The sequence below is a fragment of the Vigna angularis genome, chromosome 4 (assembly GCF_016808095.1).
Source record: "Vigna angularis cultivar LongXiaoDou No.4 chromosome 4, ASM1680809v1, whole genome shotgun sequence".
NCBI lineage: Eukaryota > Viridiplantae > Streptophyta > Magnoliopsida > Fabales > Fabaceae > Vigna > Vigna angularis.
In genome coordinates, this window is record NC_068973.1 from 40,630,458 (window position 1) to 40,647,351 (window position 16,894).

Below are 16,894 nucleotides of genomic sequence, written 5' to 3' on the forward strand. Positions count from 1 at the left end.
TATATATATATATATATATATATATATTAATGTGTTATGGGAGAGGAATGAAAGTTAATATATACACAGTTTAGTGAATTTTGGAAAATATGTTAAGTAGTTGTTATTGAAGATGATCTGAGATTAAAAACTAAAAAGATGCGAAGTTAATAGAATTTGGATAATTGTAATGTTTACTTTTTTTTACTTTTCAATTTGTTATTGATTAGATGGTAAGTAGTTGTTATTAAGTATTGAATATATACTTGAGTTTAATTGCTTTAATACCGAGATAAATAATATCATAAGCGGGTGTTTGAAGTATAGATAAGTTATATTTTTTTATGATAAAGATACTTGTGTTTGTGAATATTTATAGATAAATTTAGTCATGACTAATTGATATTTGGTGGGATTTATTATTTTTAAGTGGGTATTTTAATACTAGTTTATAAACGGTATTATTTATATTTGTAAGTATTGTTTATCTATAAAAAATAAAAATAATTTTTTTATATTATATTAAGTTTAAATTTAATTAAAATTGAAATTAAATTATTTTATTAAGATAAATTTAATAAAATTAAATTTTAATTTATATTATATTTTATATATTTTTTATAATTTTATTTAAATTTTATTTTAAAATTTTATAAAATATATATTTTTAAATATTTTGCAGGTATCTACGTATATTCGTAGTTTTAAAATATTTGTGATTGTCTTTTATATGGATATTCACACGAATAGCAGCGGATAACGAATGAAATTTTTTGTTTTCGGTCACGTAGCATATAGACACTATTTGTGTCGACTCGACTCGTTATCATCCTTAGTTATATAACTTTAAATTTGTAATTTTTTTTTCATTATTTAAATTAATTTTATTTCAATTTTGAGATATTGTGCTTATTGTTTATTTTAATTTATTAAACACATTATGATTAATAGGATAATAATTTATAATTTGGTAAGTTTTTCAAAAATTTGAGTTGTTGTATAATTGAATTTAGGTTTAATCAAGTTTCAAGTTACTAATAGATTTGGAAATATTTATAATTTATTAAGTATTTAAAAAAATTATATTTTTAATTGAGAGTGTAGTTTAATTTTTTTTTTAATTTGGTGTGGTAGTTGTTAATTGAGTCATGTAACTCTTATTTTATTTCCTTAGTTATTACCACATATTATTTTATGACATTTTGACTGTGTAATCATGTAATATTATAATTTTATAATCTTATAATTTTACAATCATATAAGTATATAATTTATTATCTTATAATCTCATAATTTATACTTTTTATAATTTTGTATGATACACTATTTTTTAATATTTTAGTTGTTGTATCAAGGAGTTTATGTGTATTGTGTTTATGGTTTATGGTTTATTTTTATCAAAAACAAATTTACTGTGCAAGCGATTGTTTTTAAGTAAAAAATAAGACAAAAATATTGCACATTTCTTTATTATTTTTTTACTCAAGTAAAAATGTATTTCATTAAGACAGAAATTATCACTAAAACTAAAATAATATATAAAATAACCATTCTTTTTTTCTCTATTAACGTGTAAGAAAATACACTTAGAAAATGTAACTTTATTAACCCAAGATGTTATTCATGTTATTTAACATACTTTTTAAAGATTTTATAGGTTCGGACATTAAGAATTAAATTCATTAAAAAATTAGAATATCCTAATTTTATCAACGGCATGAAATTCATAAAAAAAATGAAATATTTTAATTTTATTAACAACATTATTATATATCATAACTATCAAACAATCCATAATTTTTGAATAACTTCTCAAAATCAAAAATAATAAAATCAAAAGTATTTATGAGAACAATACAAGACAAAGACGATAAATGTAAAGGAAACACGCACCACAACTAGGGGTGGGCATAGTTCATCTAACTCTATTGTTTTATACTTAAAAAAACTAAACTGTTTTTACTAAAAACTAATTAAATTATTTTACAGTTTTCATCTTTCTTCGTCGGAATCTCTCTTTATCACCACTGCACCTCACACAGATTTTGCCAAGGTTCGTTGCTCTCTTCCTTCCTACCGCTGCCCATCCCGCCGTCGCTCATCCCGCCGTCGCCCATCCCGCCGTCGCCCATCCCGCCGTCGACCATCCCACTGTCGCCCATCTCCCTCTATTAGCCCTCTAGGGTTTCGTCATCGGCTCTCTTTTCGCTCCAGCGTCAATTTACATTCAATAAACACCTTTGGCTTCTTACCACAAACCACTCTCAAGGTTTCCAAACACGTTAGCTTCGATACCCCTCAAAAGCCCGACTCAGTCATCGCTTTTTTCAACAGAAATGGATTCACCCACGCTCACATCAACAACATCGTCAATAGAAATGGATTCACCCACGCTCACATGCAACGCTGACGAGAGGTTTTCGCCAAAGTTTCAATTTTTACGCTCAAAAGGTGCTTCTGTTTCTGATATCGTTCACCTTGTTAATAGGTGCCCCAGAATCCTCGTATCCAGCCTCAAGAACAACGTGATCCCCTCCTTCGAATTGGTGAGAATCGAGAAGATTGAAAGAAGACAGTGGGTAATTTGATTTGATGAATTATTAGATTGAAGAGTTTTGTGAGTTGTTTCTGCACCGCTAGTTTGAAGCATAAATTGACCATTGCATTTGTCTATTTCCATTACTGAACGTGAAAGAGAAATATATGAAGAAGAGTGTTTTTGATGCAAACTGAACTGTACTGCAGTATGAACTAAAAAAATAGTTTAGTTCAGTTATTCTGAACTATTTTTTAGTTCAGTGCAGTTTTGTTGAAATAGTTTATAATTATCTATAGATTGTAATAGTGCAGTACACTGTAGGGCAGTTTGCCCACCCCTAACCACAACAGAGTTTGGAGTTTTAAGGGCGGGCCAATGCGGTGGAGGTTAGGGTTTTAGGAAAGGTCAATGCGAAGAAGATGCACGGTAGAGTTTAGGGTTTCAAGTGATGGTCAATACAAAGGAAACAAATGTGGCGGAGGAGCACATGATAGAGGTTAAGGTTATAGGAAGGACCAATGCGATAAAGACGAACGACAAAGGCTATGGTTTTAGGTGATACAATGTGGAGGAGACGAGCGTTGTGAAAGCTATAATTTTAGAGGAGACAATGCAGATGACGAGTACGAGATAGAGAGTCATTAAAGAGGAACGCAATAATAACTTCTCTATGAATATATGCAACTGTGCGAGAAAGTTTTAGGAAAAGAGTTGAAAAAGTTTGTGAAAAAATTAAGCAAGAAAATCAAGGAGTAACCTGAGTAATCCGAGTGAAACGAGTGCAGTGGGAGAGTACGAGAAACTAGAAGAGTGAAAGTTCTTTGAATGAGTTTAGGATTCAATGAAAAATATCGAGGGATGATATGATAAAAATATTTATTCTTTTACAATTTTATGTAAAATTGATAGGTAATTTTTTTTTCAGTTACCCACTGATATTATATATTATATACGGATCTATCTTTTACAAATTTTTACTCAAACCCACAAATATTAGATACAAAAATCCGTAGATAAATTTCTTTAAAATTAAATGCAAAAAAAAATCAGTATGTAATTTTATTTTCAAAATCAGTACGTAAGAGACTATTTATCTACAAATCATAATCCGTATAATAATCAGTAAATAATTTACATTTTTTTATAATATATAAATTAATATTATGAGAAAAACAAACCAAGATTTTACACCATATTTTGATATAATAGAAATGTACCATCTTGAAATGAAACGGTTGAAAAAGTAATTTAAAATATTGTTAAGTGTTAATTTTAGTATAACATAAATAATATAAATGTTTCGTTAACATTAAATGTGAGAAAAAATATTAACATAAATAATGAATATATCAGTGGATTAAATTATATATATATATATATATATATATATATATATATATATATATATATTAAATCTATAACATTAGTGTGTCTTTGTTATAAGTATGTATTATCTTTTAATTTTTAAAATAAAATATTTATATATTAAATTATAATTATATTATAATTTTTAGAATCTCCTCCATTCCACATATATTATAATGATGTATTGACAAAGTAAAAAAAGAAGAAGCTCTCATATTGATATTTTTAGTTTTATATGTTTTTATATTATTTGAAAAGTTTAATTCAAATATTTTGCAAATCTTTTCACTATTGGATGGGCACACGAATTGATCATGAACCCTTTCATTATTATTTATAGTTTCATGTAATTCTGTTACATATTATTTTAGATACTTTAGTTCAATATTAATACAAAGTTGTAAAAATAAAGTTACTACGTGATATATGTACATCAAGGTGTGGAAACTTTTTACCATGCATGCGTAATCTTACATTTATTGTAAAGAGCTTAACACATTTATTAAAATTATCGATACATCAATGACTTGTTCATTGACTAACATAGTAGACTCAACACAAGCAACAACTTTATTTATATTTTAATTACCATCTTATTGTTAATTTTTACCAATTATGTTATTGATTTTAAAATTTGGGTCAAATTTATTTTTTAATTGCTCAATTTTATTTTTTATTTTAGCATCTCTTATTAAAAAAACTAAAAAAAATATAATTTATACATATTTCAAAAGTTTGTCTCATATTAATTAGCTTTGACTGAAACAAATATTTTATTCCACAAAAAAGGACACGACATGAGTCCACATGGTCACATTATTGTTTTTTTTATTATTCATTTTAGCTAATACCATGTGAGTCTATAAATTAAAGTTTTAGAAAAATGGAGATTCATTTCCTGTTTTTATTTATTTTGTAGATCAAGATCATGTGCATGGTTGCCATCTCCATGAATGGCATTTAGTGTGACTTTACCTATTATTCTAAAAAAAGACAATGCATGACTGAATTCACCAGAACTTAAGGTTAAAAGAAGGTGACAGATTCTTTCTGCATTTCTTTACATCTCAATCTGAACTCTTATTATAAATACGTGAAATTATCTATACATTGTTATTTTTTTCACCATCTCTTTTTTCTACAGTGATTTTTTTATTTTCTATGTTTCAATATTTATATTTCATTTTCTTCTTCTTATAGAAATGTACATTTTAGAGAATACAATTCAAAATATAAAACTTGTTTTAAAATTATATTATAAATTGTGTACTATAGAAATTTATAAATAACTTATTTTGAAATTCAAAATGAAAATTCCAAATCACAACCTAAACTGAAATTTCCAAGTATATAAGATGTCGAACGAAGTTATGAAAGTGTAAAGAGAATCCACCAAAAAAAATAATCTTAAATTGAGCTAAACAAATTTCAGTTTGAATTGTTTAATGTAGAATTTATATAAACTTAGGTTAATCTATACACTAATGGGTTCAATCGTTTTTAAAATAATAAGTGTTTTTATAAAAACTAAAAAGTATTATGATTTTATTAGTATATTTTTATTATAATTACAATATATATATATATATATATATATATATATATATATATATATATATATATTATAAAATTAAAACTCAGTCTTTTATCTATCAAAATGTAGCATGTTTTCTCCAAAAATTATTTGACTTATATAGTTAAATACAGCTAGTTAACATGTTTTCTTTTTATAAAATATACAAAATCTTTTTAAAAACTATTCTGAGAAAGGGTGAAAAGTTTGATTCACTGATTAACTTCTTTTGTCGGTGGAAAACTAAGTCCCAGTTTTTCTGAAAATTAGGTGTCTTCTCTGATTGTTTTGTTTATATGTCGACACATCATTATTTAAGATATATGTATTTAGAAAATAAAAAAAAAAAACTAAATTTTTGTTGTACAAATTTCAAAGACTTGTCTTTTGGAAGGTGGAAAATTCTATTGGATATATTATTACAAAAATTGAAATGTACCATTTTATCTCATAAGATTTACATGTATTTTTACATTTTTTTTTCTTATCTGGATAGATATTAATGAATAACATATTTTCATTTAAAAATAAAAAATAAAGTCTATGTTTGTTGTGCAAATTAAAAAAAAAAATCTATTTGATTTAAGAAAAAAAGGTAATAAATGAGATTGATTATTTCATTAAATTAAGAGATTCGAGCATGTCCTCTCCGGATTTATTTTGATTATTTGACTATATATATAGTCAATAAAAACGTGTTTATTTTTGGAAAGTAAAAAAGAAGTCTAATGTTAAAATTTGTCTTGTTTTGAGAAAGGCGAGAAATTTCGTTTTTTATGTCATTAAATTTCTGCTTATTTAATTGCAAATATTAAAGTCCTATGATGTTTTTTATATTATGAATTATATGATGTTAGAATGTGGGAGATTAAATTTTATTCGGATGAATGAGAACATGATCAAATATAAACTATTTTTTCTTCTTAAAAATATTTTATTTGAAGGAAAAATTAATTTAACTTAAGCAAGTAAACAAGTTATGTATTGAAAATTTAAAATGAGTTAGAAATTTTTATATTGAGTAAATATGAGTAAAATGAATAAATAAATAAAAATTATAAGTTTCTTATATATAAATATCTTAATATTTTATATTAGAACGCAAGTAATGATTTGTAGTTGATGTCAGTATATACACTTATTAATTGCTATTATATGTAATGTAAATAGGAGGGAAATCAAACACTTCATAAAACAAGTATTGTTTTTAGAGTTGTATGAAAATTGATAGTTTAATCAGTATTTGTAAAAAAATGTAGTTGAGTCCTATATACAATATTAAAACAAGTTTAAATATTGACAATTTCATGATACATTATCAGTGATAAAATAAATTTAAATTCTCCTTGTATGGAAAATAAAAGTGTATGAATCCAAAAGCTTTTCCAAAGTTCCACACTTAATAACACGATTACAAAAGCTAACACACTTATTGTTTTTGATAGAAAGGGTAAAATTACATAACAAATTGGTAGTCTGGTTGCTACAATTTGTTTGGATGGAAGAAAAAGTAAATAAATAAATAAAATTAAAAGTTACTGTAGATGTGAACTAATGTGATAAGATTATTTTTGGTAAGTATTTATTTAAATTTATAAGTAAAGGATTTGTATAATTTTTTTGTCCGGTGAATTATTAGTTGGACAATCAATTATTATATTAGACGGTCTAAAGTTATAATTAGTTTTGTTTGGATATGTACCGTCCGGTCCTCCCGACCCATAAATCGAGCGGTTCCAGAAGGTCGACTCTTCTAAGGTTGACCGATGGCTCCCCCAGGACCGGTCTCCCACGACAGACTCCTTTAAGGTCGTCCCAGAACCGACCATTCATAAACCGAACGGTTGCCCCAATGCCGCCCACCCAGGTCACCATCATGACCGAGCGTCCAAGCTAACGCTGTCCTTTGACCGACCATACATAGACCGAGCGATCCTCCAAGGTCGCCCATCCAGGTCGACCATCAAGACCGAGCGTCCAATATCAGCAGAACCGAGTGGCTGCCCACCCAGGTTGACATCCCTGGCCGACCACCCTTCTGACCGACCGTCTCGACCGACCCTCACTAGGTCGACTACACGGTTAAACACTAATGACTCATTAAATCCCTTAATGAAGATTAAGGTATGATTGGGCCGTTATCAGGCCCACGAAAGGTAAAAGCCCATTACAATCAGTATAAATAAAGGTTCCAGGTATGATTTCTGGACATATTGCTCACGATGCAATATATATGCATTACAGACCACTCGGTCATGTTACTGACTTAAGCGTCAGAGTGCCTTTGACATGTACCCGACCGCCCGGCTTGGAGAACGAGGAGAGAACGAAGACTACAACCAGGACTTGAAGACGAGAGAGCCCGTTCGGCCCTTCCCAGCGCGTCCAGCCCTCAGCAAAGAGGTAACTGTCCGGTTTTCGCTAGCTTCTAGTGCCCCCTAGAGACAGAGCCGCTCGATTTTCTTCAGTTCGTGGGATTCAACAACGTTTGCCCGGTCTTCGATAAACTCTTGAGTGTTTTAGCAGGGTCGAACCAGATCCGACCGAAACAGAATCATAATTAAATTGATCTTAATCTAAAACTTATCACAAATTTTATAAAGAATCCTTTAAAGTAAAGAGATAGATTACGTGCTAATTATCCTTACAATTTAAATCAAGCTAATTTTGATATCAGAAAGTAACTTAATTTTATGAACTGTTGAAGATAAATGTGTTGGACTAAAAGACTCTGACATTATTCGAAACAGAATTAAATCAGATAATAATTGGAATTTGTAAACGAAACAAACGAGGATGATGAAATTAAATAATATTATGTTACAGACATTTATATCCCTATGAGACTATATGCTGAAAGTTTTCATTTGACATTAATCCATGCGATCTCCAGATCGAATGCTCAAATTTCTCCTTGTCACCGATACGCTATCAATGTCACAGATAACAATGACGATATCGAGACAGATTCATAGATGAATGCATACGTGAATACTATGTTTTTCGGATAGTTTGAGGAAAAAAAATTGTAGGATGGAAAAACTCGTTGTATGTTGATTTCCAAGTATATTTGTTCGTGACAATAATGCTATAGGGTGACGACCAAGGGGAGTTGAATTTTCTCTTGGTAGGTTTCATTATGTTCCTGCATGTATTGGAAAAAGAGAAAGCATGCAGGTCATTTAAAAGTACTAAACCAGTCCATGGAATAATACCCAACTTTTCAACAATCATGTTACGCTTTAAGATTGTTGAATAATGATACAAAATTCATATAAACAATTACAACTGAAACCCATTGCTATTTGTTTCTTTATTGTCAACAAGCTCAATGTCAAAGCATTTGCATGCATCCACCAACCCATGGAACATTCCTTTATTTAAGTACAAATCTTGGCTGCTATTAGAAATAACAACTCAATTCAATATAATTTAACTCTATTTTTTAACATTAAATTACACATATCCACTGATTTTTGACTTAGATGGAGACAAGTAAGTTTCGTTATGATATAAGATACCATTATAAATAAATTGAGTAAAAATTTGTTAAGATAAATGGTAAGATAAGTATGATGATGTATTCACATATGTGGAGAGTCTCAAATTCAAATATCCGTAAAAGTTCTCACATTAGTGAATAAATATAAGAAAATCGAGTAATATATAACAAAAATATAATTCATAAATATTTAACCTAATATTTCATGTTGAAAATAATGTTAAGTATCTTCTTTGGTCAATTCCTACCTAAAAAGAAGAAAGACTACCTTGATGAAACAGTCATTTACAAAATCAGTAGAATTAAAATATTAAAGTGATACTGTAATTGAATAAAAAAAATCCATACGTTACAAATAAAGGTAGGACGATATGGTAGATATTATGGTATCATGTGTTGAATTAAGTGATGAAATTAAGTAATTGAGAGTGTTTAATTAATAATGTATTTTGAATTAATCTCAAAAAAGGGGTAACATAAGACGCAATTAAAGTGTTGTTGAGACACGGGAGTGTAAATTAGCACGGTGGTGGTCCACATGGTGGGCGCGACTAGGATTTGCTGTGTTTTCACGTTTAGGTGTCTGATGGGAAGAAACGTGGCTGGCATTGATGGTGGGAGTGCCACGTCGCCTCCTTTTCCCCAGAGTCAAACACTTCATTCCATTTGCGCGTTTCCTCTTTTCATTAATTGCTTACTTTTACTATTTTATTTATGATTCATTCAAATATTTCAACCATATGAATAAATGAATGAATGACACCAACAAGAACGTAATGTCTTCATTCATCTCTATCTTTCCAGGTTTTAGTCAAACTCCAGCGTCGTAAATTCGCGGCCACTTTCCCCTTTTTACACCTTCTCGCCATTCCCAATCCCAATCTTCTTCTCCATTCTCAGCACTCTCTGTAAATAGGTACGCTCCCCTTCTAAAGCTACCAATCCAACAATCCTCCTTTCTTCAACTTCAGTTACGCTCTTTATTTTTCGCGCAGGCGTTAGGTTTTCATTTCCTCTGTTCTGTTTCATTTTTTTTCTTGGTCATTGTCGAGGACAGCAATAATGGGAGCGGTTTGTTCGGCTGGCATGGTGGAGAGAAATGCTGAACTTGGAGGGAAGAGTTTCGGGTTTTCTGGTAACCTTAAGAAGGAAAATAGCTTTGTGAATCGTGGAGATGCTACTTCAGATTCCAGGTCTGATAGTGGTCAAGGTAGAAAGCAAAAGAGGCACGACTCTGGGTTTTCCTTTGAACTTGGGTTATCGACTCCTACGTCAACTGGAGGAAAGCAGGTCTGGTTTTGCTCCGCTTGCATCTTTTTTCTATGTTCTTATTGAGAAGGTTTGAAAATATGCGTATCCTTAGGGCTGTTTCTGTGGAAATTCATTGGTTGGAATGGGGGCTTTCGTGTTATTCTAGAATTGGATGTTGAGGGGTGTTACATTAGTGCCTGCAATTTCTGAATGGCCGCCAGTTGTGAATAGTTTAATATATTAGTGGTACGCCTCTGTAGTTTGTGTGTGAAATAGAGTTTCGGGATGCATCTCATGGTATGTTAGGGATCTTCTAAATTGGAATCTTAATGGTTCATGATCGACGTCATTTTTTTGATAGGTGAGCCAAAGGGGTTCTTTCCTGGGAAAAGCTGGCGAGAGGGCTGTGGGAGTTTTGGACACAATTGGAAGTGGCATGCCAAAGTTAAATACTAATAGTGGGTTTGTCTCTGGCGTGACTTCCAGAGGGAAAAAAATATCAATACTAGCATTTGAAGTAGCTAATACAATAACCAAAGGAGCAATTTTGTTTCAATCACTTTCTGAAGAAAATATCCAGATTCTTAAAAAGGATGTTTTACAATCGGAGGGGGTTCAACTCTTAGTCTCGACTGACATGAAGGAGTTAATAACTCTTGCTGAGGCTGACAAAAGGTTCTAGCTTGTTCAAATAATAGAATTTTTGTTTCTCATTGCTGGGAATTTTCTTTATGTTCTTTGTTTATGATTTTTCTGGGGAAACTTGTAGGGGAGAACTCAATGTCTTCTCACGGGAAGTAGCTAGATTTGGAAATATGTGTAAAGATCCGCAGTGGCACAACCTACACAGATATTTTTCACGGTGAGTTTCCATGTACATTGTTATTGACAATGTTAAGCTAAAAATGTCATGATTGAATTCCTAGCTGATTACAATCACACAAATTTCACTTTCAAACCTTTGACTAAAAAATTATCAGACTAGACTTAGAAGTTCTGGATGACAAACAATATCAGGCAGAGGCAGAAAAGACAATGCAGGAGTTTACCACTCTAGTTCGGAATACCGCTGTAAGCTCATTGTCATTTTAAATAAAGTTCTGCATATTTTTTAATTTTCTCAGTGAATTGATAACTGAGTAAAGCTGTTGTCATCATTTTGGTTTCTTGGTGTTTATTTATATTGGTTCACACTATTTGTTTCCTAATTCTGATGTGCTTTCTAAGCTGTTTATTGGTTATAGTTTGAGTTTCAATTGAATTATTTTAGCAGTTTCTTCCTTACGGATTTTCTCCTTGTTGTGTAGGAATTATACCATGAATTGAATGCTTATGAGCGTTTTGAACAAGATTATCTGCAAAAGATTAAGGAAATGGAGTCCTTAAATCTTCCTCTAAAAGGTTAGAAATTTCATAATATAGTTTTCCTCATATCTTTCCAAATAAATAAATAATATTTCTAGAGGACTTAGTTTCGGATGACCAGTTTGGATTTTCAGTTTGACGTAAGTACTATCTGCAGCACGCTTCAAAATGTAATTCTGCTGAAGTTAACCTATCATTGACAGCTACATTCTCTTTAAAATCGCAGGGGAGAGTATCACAATGTTTCAAAGTGAGCTAAAGCACCAAAGAAAGCTTGTGAGGAGCTTGAAGAAGAAGTCTCTTTGGTCCAGAACTTTGGAAGAGGTATGTTTCCACTCAACGAACTGTTCCTAATTTGCATTTACTATTGTTGAATTTCGTATTTCCACATGTTTACTTCTTTGAAGTGAATGTTTTATAGCCGCGGATTCATAACAACGGACTTATTTTGTTGGAACTCAATTTGATTATTGCAGATAGTTGAGAAGCTCGTTGATATTGTTACCTATATAAATCAAGCAATTTATGAGCTCCTGGGAAACCATGGTATGGGATTGTATCTCTTAAGGATAAAAACCAATGCTGTACCAAATGTAGCTAGAAAATATGCCTCCCTATTTTGCACTAGGAGCCTAGGAATTAACTAAGGGTTTGAAATCTGAACTTTCATTTAATCCTGTTATCGAGAAAAAAAAATCAAATGGAAGGCGTTCTAATTCTTGACATGATTATTTTTAGACTAAGCAGATCGTAGATGAAATTTTCCAATGTTTTCTATGCTCTTGTTTTTTATTCAGATGTAACTGGAAATAACCAGCGGCTTTTTTCTTTGTGGTTGAGCTACTTGAAATTAAAGACAATTTGTTTTTTGATAGGCCAAGATTAAATGCATATTTGCATTAGAAAGAAACAACTCTTGAAATGAAACACTTCATACAGTCTAGGGTATATTCTTGTTGCTGAATATCAATATGGAATCATGTTATGCATCCCTTACAGCAAACGTCATGTGACTTTAATAAACTAATGACATTACAACTGTTCTCCTCCTAAATCATCTGTTCCGCTTGGATTGACTTTTTGAGAAAAAGCACTTGGGAGAACTACAATACAATCAAGTGAATTTCTTCATCATTTTTAATATTTGTGTTTCAGTCATGTATTGACTCGTGGAATCTACCTTTTTTTGTGTTTTCTATTGTGTAGATTTATACCTTGTTGCCTGGTCATAATAATAAGAAACGTGAAATCGTGGATTCGTGGCAGGTACAATCACAACCAATCACTGTAAGGGTCATGAAAGACTAGGAGAAGCTGGTCTTGCGCTGCACTATGCTAACATCATCAATCAAATAAATATGATTGTAAGTATCATGCTGAACAAGATTGTAATGACCGTACAAATAGAAATATTTTTGATAAAATAACAATTGTTTATACCAGGCATCTCGTCCGACAGCACTTCCTCCAAACATGAGAGACACATTGTATCATGGTTTGCCCAACAATATTAAGACTGCTCTTCCATCCCAGTTGCAAACAGTTGCTGACATGAAAGAGGTATACTCTCCCTACGCCGAATATCCATGACCTTCCATTTTCTAGTCTATTTTATGGTGCCATTTTCTTCTCGCGAGTAATCACATTGACTTGATGGGAACAGTTTTATTTTGTTTTGGATTATGTTAATTGACATGAATTTTCTGTAGCTCTCCATCACTCAGATGAAAGCAGAAACGGAGAAGATTCTTCAGTGGCTTGTGCCGGCTGCCACAAATACTGTCAAGTAAGATGTGTAATATATTTGTTGGGATTGGCTTATACTTCCATTTTTCTCTTCTTCGTGTTGGTCTTATTTCCTTTTGTGAAAATAGGATAAAAACTCCCGGCAATTGTTTATGTATTTATTTTATCTATTGATATTCATGACAGAGCACATCAAGGTTTCGGATGGGTTGGTGAATGGGCAAACACAAGGTTTGTTGTAAACTTGGATATCTTAATATTTGTTGGAAATTACTGTCGTGTTTACATATGCAGTTAAAAGAAAAGTTCACAACACTCTCTGATATTGCAGTAATGACTTCGATGATAACACCTCCAGAGAAAGTAACCTGATTCGTCTGCAGACGCTTTATTATGCCGACAAGAGGAAGATAGATGTTTACATAATTGAATTGTTGGCATGGCTTCACCACTTGATTAGCTTTGTAAAATCTAAACAAAACACCTTGAGATCCATGCCTACGCGGTCTCCTCCCAAGGTACTTGAACTTCATTCCAAGATGCGACAATTTTTAATTCTTTCCGTGGACAGTGGAAACAAGCCATTAGGAACTCAAATTTCTCAAGAGGATAGGAAATTATTGGAGGAGGTTATTGCTAGGAGAAACAACTCAGGACTCAGCAAAAGCGAGGATCTTGGTTTGGCCAAGAAAAGACAAGTGAAGGATTTACATGGGACCAAAAGTGCTGGGAGTTCACCTGCCAAGGAAATCTTCGGTACAAGAGTTGTCATAAACCACCAAAACTATAACGTTTTGGATATTATGGATGGGTTGAGTCACTGATCACTCTATTTTTCTGCTGAAATTCTTGCTTATAGATAATACTCATCATTCATTTTTATATAGTTCTAGTTATGTACATATCTATATAAACAACTAACACCAGATCTTTATTTTTTACTCATTAATTTTGTACAGCGGGTGAGGGAAGTAGTTGAGTTCCTTCTACTGTTCAATTTATTATTTTTGTGCGAATACACCGCTTTCAAAGTTCGTTGGAAAATAATTGAATTCCTTTAAGACTTTTTTGTCTGTAAATGTGTCACTTGCAGCAGTTTCACTGTTTGGTGCTTATAGAATATTTATAGAATCTTATCTGTGACAAAAGTGTTAAAATGCAGCCTTAATAAATGAACAAAAATATTTCACATTATTTTGGATCTGCACAAGAATCAGATTGGTAAAAGGGAAATTGTCCAAGGTTGTCCTAACCACTTGCTGGTAGAAGATGAGAACCACCACCCACTCCTCATATCCTCTACACCGCCTGATGGATCATCAATCAAATCGTATGGAAATCGAATCAGTTTTCTCTAACAATTTCGCATGTGTGGGACATAACATAAGTTGTACGCAATTACGAAAGTTAAGATTAACTTGCTTCAGTTGCTTGGTCACACATCTCAATCTAACACCTATTATCTTTACAAAAGTTATTTTTTATTTAAAAACTAAGAGAAGGGAATTTTAATTTTTTAAAATAAAAATATTATCTTGAAAAATATATATTTTAAAAAATTAAAGTTTAGAGAACTACTTATATTGAAGAATAATATTTCAGAAAAATAAATTCATTAATAATATAATAATTTAGAAAAATAATTATATTAAGAACAAATTATTTTAAAAATATTATAACTTAAAAGATAATTATTTAGAAAATTAATCGTTTTAAAAACTAATTAATTCAAAAATTTTAAATGTGAAAATTTAATCTGTTAGAAAATGAACTATTTAGAGTGGTGATTATTTAGTTTTGTATTAAATTAAAAAATGTAATATTAAGTAAATGTAAATGTTAAAATGTAAAAAAAATCTATATTAAGAATTATTCTAAACTAATTTTCATTTTTTTTTATAAAATTTAATGTTTATTAAATAACTATGATGATGATAATAATATGAATAAAAAATAGAAAGTAGAAATTTTAAAAAAAATGTTTATAAACTATTGATTTATTTACGAGGCTTAAATCTCCAAAACTTCAATATCACACAATATCAAAATTATCAATTTTATGACTTAATGACAAGTGCACCAAATTGATTGTAAGAGAGTCTTCTACATAAATTTAACAAAATCGATGATTTGTTGTTCTAAATTTTTGTGTGAAAATACTGATACTAATATATATTATATAGTCTGAGTGGATGAAGTTTATAATTGAATTATCTTTTAATTTATATTAATTTTTTTTTGTAAAATAAATAAATAAATTGTAATTAAGTTAAAAATGATTTATTAATAAAATAAATTGTCTTTAACTTGAATTAAATTAAGGGTTTTTCAATAAAAAAATTTATTTAACTTATTTTTTTGCTGAAGATACGATAATAGTTCGTGTATATAAAATTCGTATCAAGTAAACGTTTATTTAAATATTATATGATAATGGACTTCGGAAGACTTTCTATTCATGACATTGAGAAACCCATTTTAGCGACAAAATGGGCCACACCGATTTGGGCCCATGAGCTTCTCCCATGCATTTTGCATTTATTTTTGAACCGATAAGAAATTTCCTTACAAAGAACTCTAAATTAAGAAAATAAAATTGTATAAAAATTTTTGGAAATAAAGTTACGAATAAATAAAAACACTAAAATTACATAGTTTGTAAAAGTTAGGATGAAAATTACATTGAAATTTAATTATAATTATATAAGAGTGCAAATTATTTTACATTATCATTGTTAGGGGTAACAAGTAGCGGAAGACGTAGGAATGAAATAGAAAACGAGTCTGCATGAAAATTAAATTTCAACCAACAGTGTTCACATATCATTTGCAAGTTGGGTAATCCACGATATTAAATTGTATGACATTTTTCAATTAAATTAAGAAAAATGATTTACTAATAATGGTGGAAGATTTGTTTATCGATTTGGGCCTTAGCATGAGGCATGCTTGCAGGACTGGCTGATAATGTTTATAGAAGATATAAGAAAGTGATGAGTTTGTCACCACTGCACACTACAAAAGCTTGCTGGTAGGAAATCTCAATCTTGCTATAAATTATTATTAGTATAAATACCAACTTCAAATTCATGCATTTTCTTTATGCATCATCTTCATGTCATCCACAGCGTTGGAAGCATGCGAGACAATGGGAGTTGCTTAAACATTCTTATCACTTCGATTCGTCTTCGATCAATTCATGGTATTTTACGAACCAAACGTGTCCGTTCCATTTGGATTATGTGAATAAGCACAAGAAAAGCTTCGGCTAATTCTTATTTTCATGTCACTCTCGTCTTCTGTTTTCAGCTCATTCCGATACTAGCCCTTCCAAGTCCTCTATTTTCAAGCATACATCAATAATTACAGAGAAATCATACGGTAGATCTTGTTTGATATTGATGTTGATTAGATATAAGATGAGTTTATAATATAAAAAAATGTAAATATTATTTTATAAGTTGATTTTATAGAGTTTAGTTAAGTTTAAAATTTACTTTTTTAACTAATTTTTTTTATCTTATTTTAGAGTTTAATAATAATTTAAAATTAAAGATTTGTTAATACTCACTAA

The 16,894-nt window shown here is 30.3% G+C and overlaps 1 protein-coding gene across 2 annotated transcripts; it reads left to right on the forward strand.

Moving 5' to 3' along the window:
• The first annotated feature begins 9,654 nt into the window (after positions 1-9,654).
• LOC108343455 (protein PSK SIMULATOR 2) lies at positions 9,655-14,336 on the forward strand. 2 transcript variants are annotated; one of them, XM_017581758.2, is made up of 13 exons: positions 9,655-9,874; positions 9,954-10,248; positions 10,571-10,884; positions 10,979-11,071; positions 11,190-11,280; positions 11,517-11,610; positions 11,801-11,898; positions 12,051-12,120; positions 12,841-12,938; positions 13,018-13,134; positions 13,284-13,360; positions 13,507-13,551; positions 13,652-14,336. In XM_017581758.2, the coding sequence occupies exons 2-13, from the start codon at positions 10,021-10,023 to the stop codon at positions 14,142-14,144; spliced, it is 1,818 nt and encodes a 605-aa protein (XP_017437247.1). In that variant the 5' UTR covers positions 9,655-9,874; positions 9,954-10,020; the 3' UTR covers positions 14,145-14,336. The 2 variants fall into 2 exon arrangements, with proteins under 2 accessions (XP_017437247.1, XP_017437246.1); XM_017581757.2 differs by having other exon boundaries at positions 9,656-9,874; positions 10,016-10,248.
• The last annotated feature ends 2,558 nt before the right edge of the window (positions 14,337-16,894 follow it).